General features: G+C 36.4%; 1 protein-coding gene and 1 pseudogene across 2 annotated transcripts in view; both read left to right on the top strand.

The window, feature by feature from the left end:
- Positions 1–1,471: 1,471 nt before the first annotated feature.
- LOC111725493 lies at positions 1,472–14,604 on the top strand (annotated as a pseudogene).
- Positions 14,605–22,063: 7,459 nt separating this feature from the next.
- VTA1 (vesicle trafficking 1) overlaps positions 22,064–26,982 on the top strand; it is a 69,300-nt gene continuing 64,381 nt past the window's right edge. The window contains exon 1 of one of the 2 annotated variants that reach the window (XM_003790279.2): positions 22,064–22,302. In XM_003790279.2, coding sequence (XP_003790327.1) covers positions 22,191–22,302 — 112 coding nt within the window. In that variant the 5' untranslated portion in view covers positions 22,064–22,190. The remainder of the gene's footprint in view (positions 22,303–26,982) is intronic. The other variant, XM_023513496.1, reaches the window with a different exon arrangement.

The raw sequence follows: 26,982 nt of genomic DNA, 5'->3' as shown, positions 1-26,982 counted from the left end.
GTACAATCAGCCTGCCTTTAATCCCGACATCCTTATAGCTAAAGTATGTAATAAATCTTCCCTGGCAATAGGATTTGACAATTTGATAGTGTATGTCTCATTAGCGCCACCTACTGAGTGCCGTTCACATCTTGTAAATCTCAGTTTCAAATCGATGGCTGTAAATGTAAAAAGAAACAAATCAAAGCAACAAAAGGATGACAATAGAATGATTATGTCTCCAGTATTTTATTTTCATCAGTGTCATTAAAGTATAGTTGCAGTAGCCAGAGTAGTAATGTCATGTCAGAAAAAGACCTATTTTTAAATTTCACTTATATAAATATACTTAATTTGATTAAAATATTTGTGTTGGCAAAAGCAAATTTTATTAAGTTGTACCTACCTTACTGATCTCACAGATTTATAACAAAAATTTTATAAAATAATTTATGTGAAAAAATTTTGAAATCCATAAAACATTAAACTGTAAACCACTGTATACAATTTAACCTATAATGCAATGGCATTTTCATTCTATTTAATTTTTTTGAAGACATTTTAAATGAGACAACTGAACTTAATTTGTGAACCAAGCTAACTGCAACTTTGAGATTCAATTGAGCTCAGCATTTGGAAAAGCTGAACTATGTAATTTCACTGGATAGAAATGTTCTACATTAAATGATTTAAAAATCCCTTTTATTTGTCTTCTAATTTCTATAAAAATAGGAAGGTTATTTTTATAGCCTAAAGTCATTTATTTTTCAGTTCTGAAAATGGATTGAATCATACACACTGAACGTGGCATGTGAAGATTTCATTAATAAAAATAAATTTGACAATTCAAACTTCTAATTTTGCTCAAAGTACTGAAAGATTCGTGAAGCACATGAGGAGCTTAATGTCAGTAAGTATGAAGTTAATTGACATTTGATATTGGTTAGGTTTATAAAATAAAAATATTCTATATGAGAAAAGGTTCTCTCACAAACTTTCGCTCTTTCATTATCTTCCTACAGATCTTGTCAGAAGTAATAAAATAATAATTAATATAAATCATTAAAAATAAAATTTAAATTAAGTAATTCCACATATCCGATGAAATACCTTCATTACAGTTATTTCTCCACCATACACTTTGTAGGTTTTGAAGACTCAAACAATGTTCAATGTGCATCTTTTCTTATCTACACTATACAAGTATAACAAGTAATCTTACCAAACTTAACAGCATCTAAATACCTGTAGACATGTAAATGATTGTCATAAATATAAAAGGTAACTACTTGAAATGTTATCTTTTCCCATGGAGGCTCTGATGTTTTATAAATACAAATGTGGCCGAATATTAAAGTCAATCTCACTCTCCATGTGCAAATATATTAATGTTTAACAGAAATCATCTTTAAGCCCAATTCCCTCCACATTCACATCTTCTTGGCCAGCCCTTCTGATTCCCCAGAGGTTTCTTCACATGAAGAGCCCAATTATGACAAAGGAAAAGCCCTACTCAAAGCCTCATACACACAATTCCAAAGTGTTCTGCAGAGGTGAAAAGACTGATAATGAATTTGGTCCACTGACTATAACCTTCAGTGATATTGCCAGAGAAGACAAGAATTTGAATGAGCTTAGGTTAGAAAAACAAATTATCTTGTCGCTTTAAAGAGGATACAGGGGTCAAAGCTAAGACTTTTTTCTTTGGTGTTATGTAGAGAATCATCTCTACACTATTTTATATTCTTTCTTTTTCTTTTCAAATAACTAGGTGGCTTTGACCTTTTTTGTGGCTAGTAATCTGATATTTTCCACAATTGAGCCTTCATAAAATGGAAATTATTCTCCTTAATTAAATGGAAAAGATGGATCATGGTAACAAGTCTCTTTTTCAGAATTCATCATAACTTTACATCAAAGTCAGAGTATTAATAAGACTGCTACCCTCCTCAGATTTATTTTCTCTCTCTGGGTTCGTATGTCTGTATGAGTGTAGTGGATGTCAAGCGTAGAAGAAAATAACATCACAGTTCAAGATAGTCCTGCTAATATTTAGGAAGTAGGGGTTTGACAATAATCCCAATAACACAAATATTGGGATTGGCTTCTGTTCATTTGTGTGTACAATAATGCTTATAATAATAAGGTCATCACTTTGGAAAGAAGTTTGAAGAATACTCAAGGAACTAAAAGTAGACCTACCATTCGATCCTGCAATTCCTCTACCTGGTATATACCCAGATGATACTATGAAGAATAAAAAGGATGGAGACTTCACATCTCTTATGTTTACCTGGATGGAGCTGGAACATATTCTTCTTAGTAAAGTATCTCAAGAAGGGAAAAAAAGTATCCAATGTACTCAATACTACTATGAAATCAATACATAATCACCCATACATTCACCTACACATGTTTTTGCCATATGAATGGCAAAACATAACTATAGTCCAGAAATAGAAGGGAAGAGGAGAGAGAGGGGAGGGGGATATGGAAGGAGGGAGGCTATTTGGGAGTATCTCACTTAATGTGCATGAGGCAATGGTACATTTCAAAACTATTAAGAATTGAGTATAATTGTGATGGATCTGTTAGTTCAATGTGAGCATTTCACATTGCATATCAAAGCAGTACACTGAACCCCATAAATGCATCAATGTACAAAGTTATGACTTAATAAAAAATAATAAAAATATAATAATAAAAAATACTGAAAAAAATAATAATCAAGTCACCAAGACATGTATAGAAACTTTCACTACACCTTGAAAACTATATACCACTAATATATAAAGCTGGAGAAAATGACACCTTCTGAAACTATCAAAGAATGTGTGATGGTTTTCATGTTTTTAGTTCATATAATTCATAAAGTCCAAATAACTATACTCAGTAGCAGGTTACTATAATCATTTCACATATGGTTTCATATTTTACCAGCTCCAATTCATCAGCGTCCCAAGGTTTATCTTAACACTTTAAATGAGTACATCCCAATACTTCCTAAGTGGGAATCCATAGAAAAATAGACATTAAATTTGCCTTATAAAAGGGAGCAAAGGTGTTTTACAAATTAGGTGTTCACAACAGGGAAAGACATTAATCAGCTTTCAAAAGCTAAATTTGTCTCCAGCCCATTATTATTCAAAGCAGCGAGTTTTCCCTGGTAACATGTCACAAAAGAAATAAGGAATGGAAGTTCTAATTATAGCCCAGCAATGTGGCATGAGGTTTCAATTAATTAATCTGGAGTTTATGCACATAAGACTGATTATATGCACTAAAGTTCAATTCCACAACCATTTCATAAATTAAAGAAATGCCATTTGTTTCAATAGTACAGAATATGATCCCGTGGATACTGACATAAGGAAGCAGTTAGAGCAGTTAGAGGATACTGCTTTGCTAAACCTAAAGCAATCATTAATTTTCTCTACACTAAAGCATGAGGTAAAAGTGTTTGCAATTTCTCATCATGTCCAACATTGAAAAACAACAAATTAATGACTTATAAAACTTACATTGATGAAATTGTCATGAAGTCAGGAATAAGTAGACAAAGGAATAGGAGTAAGCACAACAGAATTAAATTCACAAAACCATTGACCATCAGATACATATGACCCTATAGATATTTGGTTTATAGAAAAAAAAGGAAGAAAAAGAAATCAGGTAGGCACAAATTTAAAAAGAAGTATTTTTCAGAAAGATGAATAGTCTCTTTCTACTAACAAATTGAAAGAATCCATTCTGGTACTATACTCAATTAACTCCTTTGGTACCTGAAATGATTTGAAATAGCACAAAAGCTTGAGCATGTTGAATGGTGTATGCTAACACACCCATTTTTGTAGTCATCTCTAAGTCATTCGAAGTCATTACTAAGAATATTAATCACATACATGTAAGCCAACTCTAATGTCTGTGCTCCTCATTTGCTCATGGTAGTGTTTAATAAGAGCCCCTAAAGTCAGGTGTTATAGGGCAGATTGTCTCAGAATGGAAGAACCTGTTAATTAAAGAATTACCCATACACCTTTTCAGGTTTACCTAGGAATAACTCATTGGAGAACTGCTTGTGTCTGAATATCTTTTGGAAAATATGAACTATTCTGAAGGTGACAAGAGGCATAGATTCTTTGGGAAGTTGATGTGAATCTGAGAAACTGGAAATATTCCATGTTCTGGAACACCTGAAGGACAAACATCTCAGCTGCCCAGAGCTACCATTTGGGGATTTCAGAAGGACTGTGCTAGTGGTCTAACTATTGCCTCTCTTCCTACACTCTCTCTTCTTTACGCTCTTGGTCGGCAGGCATGAAATGTTTTAAGGAACACATGTATTACCGAGGTTTTTCAGTTTAAAAATACAGAATATTTCTAGATGCACTAAGGTGGTAGAAGGTTGTGACTAAGAAACGCAGGGAAGGGAGGATGTGGAAATCATCCTAGCAGTTGTACAACAACTCCTGATCTCAGTACTTCTAATTGGCCTGTATCAAGTCTCAGTGCATTCAGAAAACAGCATCCTCTCATTCATGCATGTCTTACATTTGTGCCCCCCGAGTGTCTTTAGTTGGGTTCCCCAGGAACAAATTCAGAGAAGACACGGTTATGTGCAGAAGGCTTACTGAAGAGTACTTTCAGGAGATGTCACCATAAGGAAAGGAGGAAGGCAGAGTTGGGCAGAGGGAGAAAGAAGCACCTGTAATGTGGTTGCAACTGAAGTCTCAGTCAATTCCAAGGGGACTCCCAGAACAGGGATGGCCCTGTGAGTGTGGTTCTGAGTTAAAATGGAAGTAAGTCTTTCAGCTCTGCATCAGCTAGTTACTGGCCACATGTCCCCCTCTGTGAAGGGACATGAGCTGGAAAAATATTCCATGCAATGAAGGGCTACACTGTGAAAGATGCAGTCGTACACCCTTAGCAGCCAATATTACCGACAGCAGAGAGGCAGTGACCCAACTGGGTCAGTCTGCACCCATCTAAACGGGACAAGCCCATTAGGCTTCGCTTAAGCCAAAAAGCCACCATAAACAATATATAAATTGTAGGAAATGGATACGGCTCTGATACAACCTCACTTCACAAAAGAGGTGGAAGATCCACGAGCCTTAGTTCACTGACCCCCTTCCTAAAGATAAAATACAACATAAGAGGAAAAAATGCCCTCAGATGAGATCCTACAGAAGAAAAGATCAGTGAAATTAACAGTAACTATTAACAATGAAACATAATGAAAAAATATTTTAAAAGCAGGAGTCTAGAGAGGGTCAGTTACCTTTGAAAATCTATCAAGCCGTCCAACAGACATATGATCAGATTCCCACAAGAGGAAGCAGGGGGATAATTATTTGGAGAAATAATGGCTGATTGTGTTTTCCAAAATTTGTTACAAACAAATCCACAGATCCAGACAGCTCTAGAAATTTCAAGCAGATAGGGAAACTGAGGCTTAGAGTTGGTAAGTAATTTTCCAAGGCTTTTTCATTACAAACCATGTGATTCAGATCCATGTTCGAGGATTCAAGATCCAGAGTTTTTACTCATTTGTTACATTTTCTCCAAAGCTTGATAGAATGAGTCTCATTTCCACAGAAGAGTGAAAATATTATTTATTGAGAAACTAGTATGTCTCAGACACTGCATGAGTTATTATTTCATGTACTCTCTCATTCAATTATACGTTCCTCATAGGTAAGAATTATTTTCCCATTTTACAGCTGGAAAAACTGAAACTAGCAGCATAAACATAGTGAACTGATTGCCATTAAAAGTAGAAAAATACACATAAACTCGGGTCTGCTGGATTTACAAGCAGTGCTGTGCTATGGCACTTGGATACATGAATGGGATATCAAAAAAAATAGTTATATGTGTTATGCAACTAGAAATCATACAGGTTAAGAATATTTGAAATATGAACTCATTGAAAAGGAAAGAAAATAAGGCCTTTAATTAGATCAGGCAATTGCTGGCAACATCCAAATTACTGACAATAAATCTCAGAGCTAATAACTCATAACTCTAAGTATGGTTGTAAGTCTTGGAATCATAAAACCATAGAATTGTGAAATTACTTACAGATCACAGAATCCAATACCTTCTTTTTGGAGAAATGGAAACACACCCCAACAGGTTAAATTGTTTGCCCAAAAATAACATCATTGGTTATTGACCCTTTCTACTAAGCCATCCCCCATTCCATTCCAGAAAATATAAATTATTCATGCAGAAAGACAAACCCAATTTTGGCAGGTCAGAGATTTCAGTGAGATGTGAATTGGTTAAGGGTTGTGATTTATGAATATAGGCAGCTATCCAGATTGCCTTATCTGAGCTGTCCTTCTGTGAAACATACGATTGTGAGTACGTAAATTGACATCTATTCCACCCCATGCTACAGTCACTGGTTATCTCATGAGGAAGAGGATAAATGACTCTGACACAATACAAAACACTGAGAATCAATGAATATTAGAGAGAAAAGCTGTATAGGAATCATATCCTCCTGTTTGCCAATTGCAAAATAAGCCAAGATAGTTTGTGACCTACTAGGAAGGATTAAACGTAAATCATGCCTTCTTTTATCTAGTTTGCCTTTTTTTGTTGTTGTTCTTTGTTTATTTTGTTTGTTTGATTCTTGAGAGAGAGAGACTCAGACTCTGCTGCCCAGGCTAGAGTGTCATGTCATCAGCCTAGCTCACGGCACCCTCAACCTCCTGGGTTCAAGTGATCCTCTTGCCTCAGCCGCCTTAGTAGCTGGGACTACAGGGGGCTGCCACAATGCCTGACTAATATTTCTATTTCTTTTAAGTAAATATGGGTCCTCTCTGTTGTTCAGGGTGTGCTCAAACTCCAGAGATCAAGGGATTCTCTAGCCATGGCCTCCCAGAGTGCTAGGATTATGGGAGTGAGCCACAATGCCTGGCCAGATTTCTTTCTTTTTAATGACTTAGTAATACTCTACCATGTGTATATGTGTCAAAGGGGGCCATGCTTATTTTGTACTGGTTCTTAGAGGGAAAACTTTCCATTTTTCTCCTTTGATTATGATGTTAGTTGTGGGCTTTTCATATATAGCCTTTATTGTTGCAAATATTTATCATAAATTGATGGGGGATTTGTCAAATACCTCCATGTCCATTGAGGTGATCATATCATTTTTAATCTTTCCTTCTGTTAGTGTAATGTATTACATCAACTGATTTTCATGTTAAACAATCCTTGTGTCGCCAGGATAAATCCCACTGGTGTGTAATCCTTTTGATGTGCTGTTGAATTTGGTTTGCTAGCATTTTATCAAGAGTCTTTGTATCCATGTTCATTAAGGATGTTATCATGCACTTTTTGTTTGTTTGTTATTTTCCTGTAGTATTTCTGTCTGGCTTTGGTATCAGAGCGAAGTCAGTCTCATGAGTTTGAAAGTATTCCCTCTTTTTCTATTGTTTTTTTAGAGGCATTTAAGAATGGTCAGTATTAATTCTTTCTTGAATGTTCGGTAGCTTGCTTTCAAAGCACTAAGAGCAGAAGGTACTATTAATCCATGTAATATGTAATATAACATTTGGGGATTGATTTTCACATGTTAGTAACCATGCCTGGGGCTTTTGCACACTGGTATTTCTTTCAAATCTATTTTCATTTCTGCACAATATTAGAGGTTTATCCCCCTTATGGCTTAGACAATAGTCTTAACTGTTTTTGATCTCAGACAAAGATTTCAGGACACCAATAATGTCTGTCAAAACATACATGACTCACAGGGTTTAGTACAGTAGTGATCAATAAATGTCAACAATTTTTTGTACCAGTAGTAGTAGTATATCTGAGTTTGTTTTCCCTCCTTTATTTGAAATTGAATACCTTGAACAAGTTTAAGGAATCAAGCTAGTATTGTGACCTGAAATTTTAGTCCACTTACTCAGGAAATTTAAGAAAGTATCCTGGCCATTTTAAGAATCTTTAGGGCTGGGTGAGCAGAGATAGATTTTAATAATTAAATTTACTCTAAGTCTCTCTGGTGTTCTATCCCACTAGTCCTAGCTGAGCAGAAGTTTTGTAGTATCTTAACAGACTATAAAGAAAGGGAAATCCCCTTTGCAAGTAGACTATACAAGACAGGAGGAGATAGGAGAAAATAGCCATGAAAATAGCTGAAAATAGACATGGGACTTGCATGTGTTATTCATTCTTCCTCAGCAGGAGGCGCTCTCACTCCACCCAATAGAAAAGGTCTTTATACTGAAGAAAGAAGTGATTCTTCTTTGCTTAAGAAGGATCTTTAATTTATTAAGATTTTCTAGTCTGTATAATATAAAAAATTAAAGAAAATAATAGGGGGTTCAGGCTCTTGTTGAGGACAAGAGAAATGTTCTCCAGACCCATTAATAATCTATATAAACAATCATTTGAGGTAAACGCTATTGTTATCCCCATATGAAGAAAATGAGATTTAAGAGTGGGAAATAATTTGCCTGAGATCTCTAATCTCTCATTTCAAAGCCCTGTGCTCCTTCCTGCTTAGACTGATGCCATGCGTTTATGCGATGTCCTTGGTGTTTCTCTCCCACTTTCCTAGTATGTACCATACTAGGTTAGTGTTAGTTCTCTGCTTGGCCCTTCCTCTTCACATCAGACTAGGAGATCTGACCAGGAGAACAGGATAAGAGCCAAGCTCTGCAACACCATCCAGCTGTGTCTACCCCCCAAATCAACTGAGCTCTTCACAAGGGAAATTAAGAAGGTCTAAGCTGATTTCACCCTTAATTTCCCATGTTTCAGGATCCCAGAAACCAACCTAGATTGCCTTGTAAAAAAGCCTAGATAATGTGTTTGCAAGCAAAATTTGTAACAGTATAGAAAAGTCAGGAACTGCTACATGGGATTATTTTTTTTCTTTCTATCGCCAATCTCTTTGATCAGTAAAATTTCTAATACAAGAAATGGTCTTAGAGTAAAAGTCAAATCAATGGTGTGGCTACAGTGCCTTTGACAAGACTTTTTAAATACTTAAAGCATGATTAACGACCACCTCAGTCAGACAACAGGTTTCTAAAAAATCATAAAAGCATGGTCTCAGAGAAGCCTAACCCAAAAATAGCAGTAAATATATAAAAAGAGAGAAAAGTATGTCTTTATAATTGTAAGGATCTTATTCAAACTAAGTGTATTAAATCTGGTACACAGAAACTAAAAAATGATTATAAGTGTTATACCAGCCAAAGAACTATTAGTTTGGATTTAAAAGGGCCAGATATTGGTCGAGTTATAAAAAAAAAAAAAAAAAAACTTCTGCTTCTTCAACTTTTTTCCAACAAGAAGAGTCTGAGGAAGCCTTTTAGCTTCAAACACAGTCATTACTTTTCTTTATTAAGTGAAAAATGGAAGATACTTTCAGTTAAGAACAGAGGATGGAGCTACAGGTCATTGACAATAATGGACTAGGGAACAACTTTTCTTAAGTAGTAGGGTACGGAAGAGTGGGGTGCAGCTTCCAGGGATTAGTACTGTGCCTTAATCATGGAACATTCCTTTCCTCCTGAGTAGAGACAACTGAAAATATTATTTTCTGCAAGATTTCAGAATTGTTATGAACCAGTGACAGTTGTATATTACACATTCCTATTCTTCTACTTTTAGAGTGGAGGTGTCTGTTTTCGTCATCCTTTTCCTATATCACCATCGTATGTTGATGTCATGAGAAAGATAACTTTGCCTTTAGTTTCTGCAGATTCTGGATTAAGAGGAACCGTCTCTGAGCCACATTCAGACAAAATACAAATCACAAAACCCTCAGTTTCAACCTTCCTGCTGTAATTAGACGATGGTTTTGACATCCTGGCATGATGGAAAGATATCAATATGTAGGATCAGAGGACACACTGTAATGTAACATCAAACTGGCCACAAACTTTTCCTATTCCTGCACCCACGCCTTTGCAATGTGTCCTTACAGATCCATCCAGAGGTAGAAGGTATTTATCAAATCTGAATTTGAATTGTAGCGTGTTTTGCCTAATATAACATTAGCAGGCATGAAGCAAGAAGAGGCCTGAACAGTGCTTGTGCCCTCTTTGCTGCTTTTGGAATACTTCAACTGTTACTATGTAAAGAAGCCTAGGTTGACACCCTAATTAAAATGCCCTACCAATTGCCGTATATGTGAGTCCAGTCTTATCTACCTTATCTAGTGAGTTTACATTTCCTTTGGAAAGTAAGACATTTACCACCTAGCACTTTCATCTTGTAAGCCCATTTTCACAGAGGTAAACAGTTCTATTCTGCTCTTTTCATGCCATAAATGTCACAAAGGCAGGCAGGCAAGCACTCCATAAGGAAAACCACCATGATACAGTATCCATGAGGACCACAACATTACATCTAAGACTGACACTTTCCCAAAGAGATACCCTTCCTCAACAAATCTTTATACATAATAAGGATATTTTGGCTAACATATGCTTTATTCCTTTGTCTTATTATTCAATTGGATCCAAATGTATAAGAGAAAGATCAGTATTATTTATTTGGCCCCTCCTAGACCCCAGCAGTGAAGATAATGCTGTGTTTTTTCTGCACATGCAATTAAGGTTCAAGACAATTTTGTTACATCCCTGACAGAAAACACAAAGACTTCAATGTTTCTACAGGTTTGACACACTAGTTTCCATTCATTACCGTTTGATGGTAGAAATTAAAGCAGGATTCCTTCATGCAAATGGTTGTTAGGACTTTTATTTTTTTATTTTTTTTTGGCCATTATTTATTTATTTATTTATTATTAAGTTATTTGTACATAGATCATAAATACATTTATGCCATTATAGGATTCAATATGTTGATTATTTGTACACATTGGAGTGCTGACATCCTACTAATCAACATAGCCTTCACCTCATTTACCCAATTACAGCATTAAGACATTTGTGTTCTACACCTGATAGATCCAACTTGTACTTGCAATATGCTCCATGGTGGTTAGGACTTGTAGATGATCTTTCAGAGCAAGCGACACATAGCAAACTTCAAACTGGATTTCTGATTCTGAAGAGATAAAAATACATACCAATCCCAGAAATCATTCTGAGGGATTTTTATTTTTTTCCTTATCCAGCACAGAACTTATATTCAACAAGCCCTCTGCCCCCTTGCCCATTGGTTACCAATACATGTGTCACACAGTCATTCTCCACTTGCTGGAGACGAGCAATGAAGTTGTCTAGATAACTTTGGCAGATCACAAGAGAAAGAAAAATGAGAAAGGGAGGTGAAGAAAGTAGACATGATCAACCATTAGCTGTATGGAATAACAGGTGGATGCGAGACACATAAGTTAGAAGGTACTCATCTGTCTTGGTTCCTGTGGGTCCTCAGCACCCACAACAACTCAGCTACTGGAAGATGGAAAAAAAAATGAGAAAGATCGTTCTCACGATTTGTCCTCGATACTGGCACAAACAATCTAGGTAATCTATTAGCACGATTTGTCCTAGATACTGGCACAAACAATCTAGGTAATCTATTAGCAGAATGGTAGTTCCCTACCTTTTCCTTAGAACAGAGACCTAATTGCAGATTTTTCCATGTCTGTGCAGTCAGCAAATAGACAAACATAGTAATACTTAATAGTAATACAAACATAGTAATAGAAATAGTAATACAAACATAGTAATAGAAATAGTAATACAAACATAGTAATAGAAAATACATCAGTTATTTCAAATGATGTGATAGCCATCATAGCCTCTATTACAATTTCTTATAGTGCCCAGAAATTAAAGTAATACTCCACGGAAGCAGACAACAAGGTATCAAGAATGTATTCCATGTACTTATCTTTGAGGACACAACGAAACTAAAGCTAAAGAGATAAATAAATAAAAGTAGATCATTTTGAGATCTGCAGAGAAAACCCCCCAGGCCAGCTGCTTCGCTGATTTATACCTGCACAGTTCTTGGGTCATTGCAGAGACACTGAGAGTTTACTGCCACTCTCTTTGCTGGTACTCTTGGCTGCCTGGCCGACTTATAAGGGATGATTATATTGGCCACATGCTCTCTGCTTTTGTTTCTTTGTGTTTTCTTTTGGGAGAGAAGGGCAGAGATAGGAAAGCTGGGCCCCAGAGATCTAAAAGAAAGAGGAGGGGAGAGAAATTTGCAGTGATAAGTGATTTCTGCTGTAACTGTCATGAAAGAACCCAAGAGCTTGATTTTGACAGAAGCAAACTGACAATGAAGGTCAAAAATTAACCCACAGAAATGCCTGCACAACACCTCCTGAGACTTGTTTCTAAATTACATGAAAAACTTCTAGGAAGGATGTGTGTTATACACACACAGAGACAGAGTCTTGTTTCTGTATTTTCACCTAATTGGCATGAATCTAGATGAATAAGTGCCTTCACATATTTGGAGAACAATATAAATACAAACCATATACTTAAAAGTTATCTGTATATAAAACTATAATTGGAAGAATTCGGCAAGTACCTTTTAGCTATTGGTGTTTTAAATTAGTTCACTCTCTCAATTCCATAATTAAGAGGTAGAAAAAAATGTTGTAATGACAACTAAATAAAAATTATTTGGTTGTTAAGGTAGTGTGTACATTTAGCTTAATACTGGATTTGTTATCTAATTTTCCAAAAGATTTTAAGTTTCTTTTCTTTTTTTTTTTTTTTTTTTGAGACAGAGTCTAACTCTGTTACCCTGGATAGAGTGCTGTAGATAGATAGCCCACAGTAACCTCAAACTCTTGGGCTCAAGCAATTCCCTTGACTCAATCTCCTAAGTAGCTAAAACTACAAGCACCCACCACCATGCCTGGCTAGTTCTGAGCTCAAGCAGTGCACGCTTTGGCCTCCAAGAGGGCTAGGATGTGCGGAGTGAGCCACTGCACCCAGCCAGATTCTAAATTTCTTATGGTTTTATTTCAAAAGAATTACAGGGTCAGGAGATATTAATTGATTTCAAAACTGCTTCAGATTTCCATAATTCACATATTTGACTAGCAGCATGTCCTTTTTGACTGATGCATTTCATAATTTAAGAGTGAATGAAAAGTAGTGAGAAATCTCATAACAGAGGATTTGCATTTGATTTGATGATCTCTAAGGGTCTATCTTGCTTCAAAACTTCTTGAATGTTACTTTTTTAAATGTGAACATTTTTTAAAATGTCCTGCTTTAATTTTTGTTTTTAGAAGATTAACAGGTTAGGTTTGGCACCCATAGCACAGTGGTTATGGTGCCAGCCACATACACCAAGGGTGGCTGGGTTTGAATGTGGCCTGGGCCAGCTAAAAAAAAAAAAACAACAACAATGACAACTGCAACAAAATATAGCCAGGCATTGTGGTGGGTGCCTATAGTCACAGCTACTTTGGAGGCTGAGGCAAGAGAATCACTTAAACCTAAGAGTTTGAGGCTGCTGTGAGCTGTGATGCCACAGCACCCTACCAAGGGCAACATAGTAAGTCACTGTCTCAAAAAGAAAAAAAGATTAACAGGTTAAACTCCAACTGTGATTGGTCAATCCATACCATTTTCTTTGGGTCTGTCTGAACATTCTTTCTTGGGGAGCTAGGCTTTGCAGTTTATAGGAATGAGGCTTTGCACTTCAGTTGTGTCCCAGACAAGAGAGAAATAAATCTCTTCTGTTACCATCAGCTCAGGCCAATCACTCTGCAGGTAAGCTTTCTGTGTGTGCATAAATGATAGCTCTACAACAGATACAGTTTATTTTCTTTTTTAGTAAAATAATGCCATAAAAAGAGGCATCCCTAACAGGTATTATTTTGAAGATGGTGTTACTTTTTCTTTAATTGGCTGTATAGTTCAGATAAATTAATTTGAGTTGTTCAAGAGTGTCTTCTAACTCCAGCATTCTAGTAGGTATTGATGTTACAATCACTCTCCAGAACTATATTTGAAGTATCGAAATCAGGTAGCTCCTAAAACAAACCACTTCATTGTTATTAGTAATTGAACAGATAATGACAATAAAATGAAACTATATTTTCACATTTACTCTATATGTAAAGCTGAAAACATGTCAGTAATTAAATGAGATGTTTGCTATTGCTACCTTCATTATGTGATTCTTATCACTTATAAAACTTTTATGAAACTTGGAATTTTTAAGTTAGCCAGTGTTGAGAGGTAGAGGATTTTTTTAGTATTTTTTTAATTACATGTTGACTAATTGAGTAAGACATTTCTGACACATATTAGGTGTTCTGGGCATTCCACCTAGTGATTGTTCTAGTTCCTGGAACTATTTTCCATGTTATTTCCATAAGCTGCATGTAAAAGCATTGATCAAGGATGTATTTTTCAAAAATTCATCACACCATAATTTACATCCTCTCTGTTTTATTGAGAATTAGTCTAGATGTTATAGCATTTTGACTTCAGACTACCCTTGTTGATTTAAATCTTTTTCCTTGTATAATGCTCTTAGGGGAAAAAAATGACTACTATAAAATGTATGGTTCTAGAACACTTTGAAAAGACCATTTTTCTCATTGGAATGTATACATTTACTATAATTAAGATGGTATTATGTGTTGCTGAGATTTTTGAGGTCATATTTAGAGGACTATGCTTTCCACGCAGGCAATGAATGAAGGATTAATTAACCACTGTCATGCCACAGTTATTAATCAGTCATTTTTATTTGGTTTTATCTTATTCAGCGAGTGCTGCGATTATAAACATAAATGTCTGTTACGTAAACTTACCTCAGGTCTCAAACTTATGCCTCCCATGAAACACAGTATTAAGTTCTAAGAAAGAGAGTCTTGAAGAAACATTTCTTTCTATTTAAATTTTGTCACTTATTTTATTCAAAACTATACACAGAACTACTGCTTAAAACTAAACACAGAACTACAGTTAATTCATTTATAAATAGTGCTTTTATAAAGTTCTTTGACATACAACTTCTTAACTGATCACAACATGTTGTGGCCAGAGAAACCCTTATTATCCCTTCTACGCAGAGTGAAATGTGCATGTTTAGGGAGGTTAATTTACACGCCCAAAGTCATAAACCAAACTAGAACCCAGACATTCGTGTTTCCTTTCTACTGAGCCATGCACTTGTAACTGAGGATGTAATTATATTTGCATTTGTGTAAACTATAACTTATTTAAGCACAAAAGTTGTAAAGTAATTATCAAAGAGTAATTCTATAGCTTGGTTATTAACTTGAAGAAATGGAGCTATTACGTTTTAAAAATTATACTTATCCAGTTTCCTTGAAATTTTTAAAAATTAAATGGTACAGAAATGTAGTCACCAAATAAATTTTTTAAATGCTATGGAAAATATTGCACATGATTTCCATGTTTCTTGTTGAGAAAAACATACCCTCTGTGCCCATAGCCACCCTATAAGCTCCCATATTTAAGATCATCACCAGGGAAAATTATGTTTATGTAAAATTATGTTTAGACCACCTCAATAGATACAGAATAATTTTCCTCTTGTAAATATTCTTTTTTTTTTTTTTTTAGAGACAGAGTCTCACGTTGTCACCCTCCTGAGAGTGCTGTGGTGTCACAGCTCACAGCAACCTCCAGGTCTTGGGCTTAGGTGATTCTCTTGCCTCAGCCTCCTGAGTACCTAGGACTACAAGTGCCCACCACAACACCTGGCTATTTTTTTGTTGCAGTTTGGCCAGGGCTGGGTTTGAACTCACCACCCTTGGTATATAGGGCCAGCACCCTCCTCACGAGCCACAGGTGCCGCCCCATAAATATTCTTAACATTTATTTATCTCCTCTTATTCTAGGAGACAGTTACTTACAAACAGAAGCTCCTTTCTGCTTACTTCCAAGCTCTCTTGGATTCAACTAGTGGTATACTTCCTGAAGGGCTCATTTTGGCCCATTCCTAAGGAAAAACCCTTCTGAGTTGTCTATCAGGTGCCCCTCTGTTTGTTTGGAAATGTTATTCTGCCATTACTCTCACATTCTTGAATGCCACCCTAATGCTAGTTGACTTGTGGTTGTGAGATAAACTGCTATCGCTACGGGAAGCAAATACTCATGCCATCCAAGGAAAAAAGCAAAAACGGGCAAAAGGCCATTCTTCTGGTTTATCTCAGGATTTTTCACAGGGAAGATCTTTTGTTCAAAAAACCCTACAGAAGATTTCCCGTTAACATCATTGCCTATTCACAGAGAGCAATGAACACCTTGCCTTATTCCTGTTTTGATTCCCGCTCTGACAGTTCTAGGGAACTGTCAAAGTCTACCTCTTCAATAAGAGATTTTCCACTCCAGCTGTTAGGAACAGCAACCATTCTCAGTCCTGTATGAATCTTGGGTATTGTTCCTTTTAATCCTTCCAGGTAGTTCTTTTCCTGGAAAGGTATTTAAATATGTTACACCAGGTGGGTGGCTCACACCCGTAATCCTAGCACTCTAGGAAACCAAGGCAGGTGGATTATCTGAGCTAAAGAGTTGGAGACCAGCCTTAGCAAAACAAGATCCCATCTCTACAAAGAAAAACTAGCTGGGCATCATGGTGGGTGCCTGTAATCACAGCTACTTAGAGGCTGAGGTAAGAGGATCGCTTGAGCCCAAGAGTTTAAGGTTGCTGTGAGCTATGAGGCCACAGCACTCTACCCAGGGCTACTAAGTAAGACTGTGTCTCAAAAAAAAAAAAAAAAAAAAAAGAGTCACACTAATCAGGACTCAGCTGAATGAAGACCCGCTGCAGGTCTCTAAAGCTCTTCTGCTTCCCAGTTTTCTCTCACTGTATTCTGGCCTTTGAAATCCAGCCCCTGTGGCCTCCCGGACACTATCTCCTCAACTGACAAGTGAAAGGATGGCATTTCTAAGCCACCAAAGGAACCCTGCTTGCCTCTACTTCTTTCAAGTCACTTCTTTTAAGTAAACATTACACATTTTTATGTTTAAAAATAGAGATAATAGGAGAAAGTTGATGTGGACAATCTCTTTAATTCCTTACTGATCTACTCTTCTGTGATTTCATTTGATCAGTCACTATATCAGGATTGTTAAGTGCATAGCTATATAGTCCTATAGCCATATATATAATTCAGATTGAAATATAAAAACTAATTTTTCTTACCAACATGCAAAGATACTAAAAATTAAGAAGAATGTTAAAGCTAAACAACATCTGACCATTCGAAAAGATATTTAAAACTATTTCACAGGAAGCTTTGGGGCCAAATAAGGTAATTTATTTGTTTATTTATTTATTTTTTGCACTTTTTTGGCCCGGGCCAGGCTTGAACCTGCCACCTCCAGTATATGGGGCCAGTACCTATGCCTTTGAGCCACAGGTGCTGCCCCAAATAAGGTAATTTAAACTGAAGTTTTTCAGACTATTTATAAATGAACCAGCAGAATACTGTATATTAAACCCTGTGAGATACGACCCCTGGAAAACTGACAGTTGAAAGTATATAGAGACAATAATTATAATTCAAAACTATAGCTAGAACTTCAACATGAAACTAAGAACAATAATTCACTAAAGGATATAGAAAGTAATACATTAGAAAACAAACAATATGGAATAGATAAGTAAATCAAAGATTGCTCCTGAAAATAACAACAAAGATAAACCTCTGGCAAAGTGAATCAAGCATAGAAGTGTGATAAGACACCTATAACACGTGTAAAGTTATATATTATCATGTAAAGTACACTGTGATAACTTACAAAACGTAAGACAACCAGTAAAATTAAGGAACAAAAATTTGGCTAACAAGCCAACAAAAGAATTGGAATCATAAAACATTAATATAATGGCAGAAAAGAAAACAGAGAACAAAAATGGTGAAACAAACAGGAAATAATAATATGGTAGCAGATCTAAACCCAAATGCGTCAATAGTTACAATAAATATAAAAGGTTTTGAAACTCCAGAAAAAAATTGAGATTGACTGAAAGACCAAATTATTAATAAGATCCTTTCTATGTTATTCCAATAAGTTTGATATTGAGATGAAATGAAAAAAATCTCCTTGAAATAGATGTTACTAACATCCGACTTCAATAATAAACAGAAAATAAGACTATTCTTATATTTATCAATATTAAAGTAATTGAATTTAATATCAAAAGCCTTCTCAAAAAGAAACTTCCGGGATGGCTTTGCTGATAAATTCCATCAAATGTTCAAGGAAGAAAAAACACTCCAAAATCTCTTTTAAGACTCAGAAGGGAATATTTGCCATTTCCTTTAATGAAGACAACATAACTTTGATATAGAAATTCTCAGCAAGAATATATTTGCAAAATATAACCCAGTGATATACAGAAATTAGTGCATCACAATATCTCGGTTTATCTAAGGAACGAAACATTGTTTTAACGTTTTAAAATCAATTAATATAATTAAACTGTATTAATAAAATGAGGGGGGAACCATAGTCGTCTCAATGGATGAGGATAAAAGCATTTGATTAAGTTTAATACCCATTTATAATGAAGCAAACTAACGAATAAAACATCCCAAACCTCTCACTCAAAACAGGAACAAACTACACTTAATAAAAAGCATCTAAGGAAACCTGCAGAAAATATTCCATTTAATGAAAGAATGAACAATTTCCTCTATAATCTAGAAATAGGCAAGGCTGACAATTTTTGCCACTTCTGTTTAACAATAAACTAGAGTTCGACAAGACAAAAACAAAATAAGTATATATCTTGAATATACAGTATTCAATAAGTTCATTAAAACAAATATATTTATACACATATTGACAAGGAAGAAATATCTTTATTACAGACTTGATCATGTATATCGAACTTTCTAAAGAATGTTTAAAATTAAATTTATAAAATTAATATTTCTGTAAAGGAATAAAAATGAAATTTAAATTTTTTAAATGTCATATACAACAGAATCCAAAACACATGAAACACATAGTAATAAATTTTACAAAATATTCACCAGACCTGTGCTATGAAAACTAAGAAACTGTGCTAAAAAAAAAATTAAAGATGTTTTAGTTTAAGTAGGACAATAAGCCACGTCATGTCCGTAGTTGAGAAGTCTTTACAGTTGCTCCAAATTGATCTGAAAATTCCAGCCAAAATCCTAGCAAACTTCTCCAGAAATTGGCAAACCAGTTCTGTAATTTATGTAGGAATTTTAAAAAGATCTAGAATAGTCATCACAATCTTGAAAATGCAAAATAAAAGAGAGGACTTACACTACATACTCTCAAGACTTCTTTAAAGGTACAATAATCAAAACAATGTGGACCTGGCATCAAGATAAGCACAGGAACAATAAAAGACCAGAAACAGCTCTGTGCATGTAGAGTTGGCTTATTTTTTGGTGTGCTGATGTTTTCTTAATGTGCTATTTTCAATGGTGCTGGAACTAAATATTTGTACTGAAAATGTAAACTGCACTTCTTATTGTGTCAATGTGTCCCATCCAAAGGTAGATAAATAGGCCTGGCCAAGTCTTCAGGGTCTTATCTGTCATTGCTCTGCTAAAACTTTTAAGGAAAAATTATCTCTATTTGGGGGGCTGCATCCTGGACTCACACAGGATATGAATCTCATGACACTGGAAGCCAAATTTGTATTGCACACAATGCACCTAAAAGATATTTATTGCCCTGATTACACTGACTGATTCTGTGTTATTTGTCATGAAAATAGTTATGACCACAACTAGAGCTGAAACTTTTACTGTGAGATGATCACAGACATGTGGGGCCCAGGAAGTACTGCAAAAACCTACAACTTTTCCCATTAAAATACGTCAGTTCCAGTTTCTCTCATTTTTCTTCTTCCCGTGGTTACCCTCATCCCATATTTGTTTTTCTACATCTATGCCCTCCCCTACATCTATGCCATTCACCTGGATGAAGGAGAGTTTAAGTCCTTCTTCATAGTAAAATATCATAGTAAATCCTTCACAGTAAAACAAGAAAAATCAACCTCCCTGATCTTAATATTTACTTTGTTTCATAGCATAATTTCAATGTGCTGCTATGCTGACAGTGTCTCTGCACATCTCTCCATCATATCAGTTATCTTCTCAGGAAGTTGGTGCAGTGTTTACAAAGAAGACAGCATCTGTGGAAGATGGAGTAAATTCCAATTTTGATCATTTCACTTCTTCATTTGTCCTGCCCATCCAGCCTTGAATGCATGAAAATAAGAAAAGGACTGGCAACCTCTACTCCTGAAAGGATAGACCAAGGGAGTAACAGGAAGGTGCAGTTTTCATCAGAAACTGGAACATTTGTTTATTGGACCTAAAGGATATAACAGAGAAAAGATAAGACACATATATATTGGACTCTGGAGAGACATCATAGTCAGGCAGTGATAAGTTTAATAGGCTCTAAAACCCAAACACCTAGATTTTAACCAAATACTCAGGATGAGTGAAGGAACTCTCATCCTCACAGGCTATGACCTTATACACATTACCTAAATTCTACATGTCTCATTCTTCTCATCTGTAAACTAATATCTTCCTCATAGGGTTGTGGTGAAGAGGGAATGGATTAATGTAAGGACCTCAGGAACACACATGCTTTATACATTAATGCTCGCCATTAATTTGAACTATAACAGAGGCAAGGTGAAAGAATTCATGTCTGATGGTGCCCTTAATCTTAAAAAAAAGTGGAAAGTGGCACTTGTTGATCAAAACAATTGGGCAGTGAGCCTAGCATGAAGAAAGGAGGGGAAGCTTGAAACACCATCTGTGGACTTCCATAGAGTACTGCTCCTCAACCCTAGAAGGGGGTTAAAATTACCTTTAAAAGATACCAATCCAATATTAAGTATCCAACCTAAAGGAGTTAAATCATAATGTCTGGTGGTGGGACCTGGATATGTGTCTTCTTAAAAGTTTCTGAGTTGACCTTTGAGGTTAGCCACATTCGAGAATCAAGAAGTAATGGAAATATAGTAAAGTAGACATTGTGGGGACCAAAAGAAGATATTTATGGTTACTGCAGTCTACTTGTCTTCATTAATTTTTCTACCAATCCAATAATTCTAACAAGGGTAGTGAGAATAAGAGAAAAAGAAAAAACATACATTCCAAAGAGGTAGCTAATTCATTGCTGAGACTGGGAAGAATACAGATCTCTGTATCATGCTGGATAACAAAGCCAGACCTAGAATAAAATGGTGAGGTCTGAAAAAAAGTATAGACAAAGAATGTGGAGTAGGATAATACGTGGACATAAAATAGGTTCTTTGCAGATGGAGGAATGCAAGTGATTCAAAATATAATCTGAGAGCTTGAAATTTTGGTTCTGGAGGATAGTGTGATCTCAATTACAACAAGTAAGATGAATTCTGAAACTTGGGGTCTGAGATAGACAGAAGGAAGATGAAGATTAGACTAGAGGAGGTAACTAAAATGTGCAGTCCTGAAAGATGATAGCATGAGGTGGAGGGAGAGAAAGAGAACTGAAGTCACTGATGAAAGAAAATGTGATGCCTACACGCATTGGTATGAGCCAGCTACATTGACCAAGAAGTCCCAAATACCCTATCTGTGCATTAGGGCAAGATAATGAATGTGAAAAAATACTTTGCACAGTATTAATCACTCTCTATAAATGAATGATCTACAGATTATTCATTCACTAAAATATATATTGGCCAGTTCAGAACCAAAGTTAAATTTTCTTTAAGCTTCGTGTGTTTAGTGTTTAAAGTGGTGAAAAGTCTGGCTATTATATCCAGAATGTCAAGATAGAAAATTTTAATTTAAAATTTAAACACACCATTTACCTTCTCCCACACTGGACACTTTTAATATTATTTGAGGAACTAGAAATACTAATTTTTGAATGATGGCAAGGGCTATTTGTGCCTATATTCATTCTCCCAGTCAACAAACAACATTTACCTTTCCCCCCCTCTTTTCTATCTCTTCTTTGCCACAAACCAAACAAAAAAGCAAAACAAAACAAAAACTCTTCTTCCTCCTACCAGCAGAGAGCGCTGGTGCTATATGCGGCATAACCGCTAAGCCCCTCAGCCTTCTCTGGGCTCCGCCGCGGGAGAGCAAATCGAAATTGTCCCTACTGGGCGTCCGTAGGAGACTTGACGTCGCTGAGCAACGAAGGAATGGGTGGGAATTACCCTGAGCGCTGGAGCGCGCGCCCGCCCAGACGGAAGCGGAAGTGTCGGTGGCGCGCGAGTAGGAAGTGGTGGTTCCTGGAGTAGAGATGGCCGCTCTCGCTCCGCTGCCCCCTCTCCCCCCACAGTTTAAGAGTATACAGCATCATCTGAGGACGGCTCAGGAGCATGACAAGCGGGACCCCGTGGTGGCTTATTACTGTGAGTCTTTCCGAGTCGCCGCGCCCCTCCTTCCCCAGTTACACGCGGGGCCCCAACACCGCTCCTGGTTCTCGGGGCACGCCCCGCCCCTCTGTCTTTCGACCTGAGCCTTGACCTCTGGCCTGCCCTGAGAACTCCGGGGTCCCCGCCCCCTGGAAGCCAGAGCCCTTGGTGAGCGAGGCAAAAGTCCCACAGCACTGCCGTGTCCACCACTTCCTCGTCTTGTACCTAAACGCTCCAGAACTGATCACACGGGCGCATGAACTGTGGAACACACTTTCCCCAGGTTTTCTTTATGTACACACGAGTCTCCTGTCTCCGTTAGGAATCCTGAAAATAACCTAGATATGGTGATTGAGTTAGGTTTAAAACGAAGGCGAACGTTCCAAAGATGACAGTGATACGGATTACAGAAAGGCCAGCTGAAAGCATAGTAATAAGGGAAGGTTAATCATGACAGCATGCAAGCCCATTCTGAAACTCGTAAATGGTTGGTTAAACAGTATCTGCTGCTGAACAGGCTCTTGAATTTGACAGTTCCCTTTCTGACAAAACTGCGCTCTCTCCTACCATTGAGAATTTTTAATCTTGACTTCTTTGAATAATACCTGTAGTTAAGATCTTTGCTAGCAATATCCCACTTTGTGATTCATGTAATCCACGGTTGATATAGGTTAACATGTGTTAAGTTTGTTCAAACTTTTTACCTCGTAATGAGTGTAGGGCATAGTTCCAGTAATTTAATGTCAACTTTATTTTGTATTCTATGCTCTAGCTTTACGGCAACTAAAACAAGTGACTGAACAAACTATAAATCTTCTGAAAAGGATTTTCAGAGTTGCGAGGCTCAGTGAATTGCGTGCTCTGTTGTGGATGTTGTAGGGTTGGAAAAAGTCTGGTCCACTTTCACCTGCCATATTCCAAATATACCCCATTGCTTAAGTTTACAGGGCCATCTCAGACCTCTGTATTCTTCACTCTCTTGGAATATCTACCTTTTTTTTTTTTCTTTTTGGTACTTGGTAAGCTTATGATTCAGGATCTAACTTAGATGGCACCTCTTCTGTAGGCAGTAAGTCAATTATTCTCTGTGCTTGACTTGATTTTGTTCAGTCTTACTGCATCATTTCCATTATACTTGTTCAGCTTTCTTAAGCAGAGTCCATTAATCATTCATTCACTGTGTATGTAGTGAGCTTTAACCTTGTACTGGTTGTTAACTGGGCAATGTGACTACAGTTCCTATATTCATAGAGCCTAGATACAATGGAGGTAGGGATATCAAGCAATAAAATGAGTCTGTTGTACTGAGTTTTATAAGTTTGTAAAGAAAAGTAAAGCAAGAAAAAGGAATAAGGGAGTACAGAGTGGATTTCAGTTTCAGCGTGCTCAAGGAACACATCCCAGAGTTGACATTTGAGCAAAGAAGGAATGAATGAGCAAAGTCTTACATGATTTGGGGAAGAGTATTCTCCAAAAAGGAAATAAAAAGTCCTGAGGCAGAGGCTTGCTGGAAAGAGGAGCAAGGTGGTCATTGTGGGTAGGATGGGTAGAGCAGAGAGAAAGTGATGTGATAAAAACAAAGAGGTAATCTGTATTAGCTTTGTAATAGTCCAAGATCCTTTTATTTCTTGTGTCATTTGCTGTTTCTTTATAAACCTAATCCATTTTATTTTATTTAAAAACAAAAACAAAAACTCTCACTATGACATTCCCCTAAAGTTGGGAGTCCTATCAGCCCAACCTCATAGGTAAGCTTGAAATAGTTATATGTACTTGGCTTTACATCCTTATCTTTAGAGCTTTGTCAGCCCATTCCAGGCCAGTTTTCATGCCCACTATTTCACTGAATCTGTTCTGAGCAGGGTTAATGAAGAAATATTTTTATTGCTAAGTTGAGGTGGCACTTAAATTTTTTATTATGAAACATGCACAGGAAAGAACATATATAATTTACAAACAGTTTAAGTAATAATAAAATGAACACTTCTACACCCACCACATTTGATGTTACTAGACTTTTAAAATGTTTGCCAATCTAGTAAGTGTGAAATGGTGTCACATTTGGAACAAAATTTGCAATTCTCTGAATCTTAATAAGGTTGAATGCCTTTTCATATGTTAATTAACCCTTTTGTGAATGTCTTTCATCAGTTCTGAAAATTCTGTACTATTAACTGTTCAAATATGGCTTCTCCTTTATTATTTTGATTCTCCCTTGAAATTTTGATTAGACATGTGTTATACTTCTTCTCTGTGTGCTGCATGCATGTAATTTCTTAAAGCTTGTCTTCACCTCCATTTATCTTATTATTTGACCTATATGAGTTTCTACTTTTTTTTTATTTCTTAATGTTCTCTTTTTTTGTTTTCAGATCAGCATAACCCTTTCTGATAGTTTTTTTACTGGTATTTTTTAAACACTCTTATTTCTTTGAACAGTTTATATATGCTAATTAATAATTCCTATAGTTTCTATATTTATGAATCTGTTTCTGCTGTTAGAACATTGCTCATGGTGACTTCTTTCCTTGTAAATGTGCATTAAGCATATTAAACCATTGCCCCTCAAATTGAAGTATACAACCAATTCTAAAGGAGTCAGTTTTTCATTTCTTAACTTTAATGTTTTCCTTCTAAAACTGATCTTCCTGACAAAGTTCCTGTGCTCAGGGTAGCAAAGTAGTGTAGTATGCTCCTTGTTTTTTCTCACATTCTGTTCACAATTGCCCTTCTCTTTAATTGAAGAAAGGCATTCTCTCACATATGGTGAGTATTTTTATGGTGTTTTGCTTTGAAGGAGAAGGTGAAGAGTCTTCCTGGCTGTCCAGAGGAAGCAATTCATATTACTTATGATAACTGAAGCCTCCATTATTTAAGGTATTGGTAGAGCTTCCTGCCTTTCTAGATCTTATATGGAAGAAAATGAAGCAGAGCAAAGGATAGGCCTTGATTCTTAAAGACTGGATGTGAAAGTTTCCAATTTAGGGGGGAAAGGTGGAACTTTATGTAAGGGGGATACCCAAAATCACCTGGAGTTTTTTTCTTCAGAAGGTCGAGAATGTATCTCAGAAGACCAAGGAATTGTTCTGGGACATTATTAGCCATTGTTTGGTCATTTTGGATTTTATCAAGAAAGTGATTGGTAACAATTGGAGGCCAAGGCCGCATGCAAGAGGGTTGGGGAAGATTAGCTAGATATGGAAGGATACTCTAGATATGAAAAATACTCTTTCAGAGTATTTATATCTGTTAAGGGTAATGTCTCATGTTAAAAATTGTCCAATGTTACAGTGTTCTGAATTCTCAAAATGAAAAAAAAATTTATTAGATGATCATAGCTCTTCATTCTTGTTCATTATTGAAGAATATTGCTGCCAGTTGATTACAAAAGTGAAATTAAATAAAGTCCCTTGTGCCATCCAAACAATGAGCTCCTATAGGTTCTGCAGTTTATTGCTATTTTAGAATTACTAGTAAAATTCAGAAATTAAATGGTGACATGGATTGACTTTCCAATTGGAAAATTAAGTTGTATTTTTCTGAAAAAGTCTCATGTGGCTGATTGGTTTGATGTTAACAATTGACTTTGCCATTCATCCATATGGTAGACATTCTTCTAAACTAAATCAGCTAAAATATTTAGCTCTGAGGGGTTTTCTTTTCTTTTTTCAGAAGTACATTTAAAATGGCTGATAAGATAAAATCATTTTTCAGTTCCTAATCCTTTCTGTATCCTGCCATAAATGACAAGACTCTGATTGAAACAAAATGATGAATCTTTCTATCTTTTTTGTATACATGTTAGGAATTGAGAAAATGAATAACTGTAGTGATGGAGAACAAATCTCTTTTTTAGTTTTAAACAAATTTTGCAGCAAACCTAATTGAATTGTCAGATAATAAATTGAAAATAGTGGTTCGGCACCTGTAGTTTAGCAGCTAGGGCGCCAGGCACATACACCAGAGCTGGCAAGTTCAAACCCAGCCCAGGCCTGCCAAACAACAATGATAACTACAACCAAAAAATAGCCGGCATTGTGTGGGTGCCCATAGTCCCAAGCTACTTAGGAGGCGAGGCAAGATAGTCACGTAAGCCCAAGAGTTTGAGGTTACTGTGAGCTGTGATGCCATGGCACACTCTACCAAGGGCAACATAATGAGACTGTCTCAAAAAAAAAAAAAATTTAAAAATATTATTTTATGATAAGTGATTATGGCTCAGTGCCTATGGCTCAAGTGGCTAAGGCGCCAGCCATGTGACATACACCTAAGGTGGCAGATTCGAATCCAGCCTGGGCCCGCTGAACAACAATGCTGGCTGCAGCCAAAAAATAGCCAGGCATTGTGGCGGGCACGTGTGGTCCCAGCTACTTGGGAGGCAGCAGAGGCAGGAGACTTGCTTGAGCCCAGGAGTTGGAGGTTGCTGTGAGCTATGATGCTATGGCACTCTACCCAGGGGGACAGCTTGAGGCTCTGTCTCAAAAAAAAAAAAAAAAAGGTAAGTGATTATATGGTTCTTAGCCTATAACCCAGAAAGAATTTAAAGAATTCATTAGTTTTGCTATGGCAAAACTCCTTCTATTATCATTGTTTCTTTATATGAATGAATAAAGCTTTTCTCATGTTAAATTTATAAAAATGAAAGTAGGAATAGAACCCTGATACTTTACTCAGGCT

Source organism: Otolemur garnettii, unplaced genomic scaffold (genome assembly GCF_000181295.1).
Source record: "Otolemur garnettii isolate 467f Iridium unplaced genomic scaffold, OtoGar3 scaffold00042, whole genome shotgun sequence".
In the NCBI taxonomy this organism is placed as follows: domain Eukaryota; kingdom Metazoa; phylum Chordata; class Mammalia; order Primates; family Galagidae; genus Otolemur; species Otolemur garnettii.
Note: the sequence above shows the minus strand (reverse complement) of the source record. Positions and strands in the feature narration are given on the sequence as shown.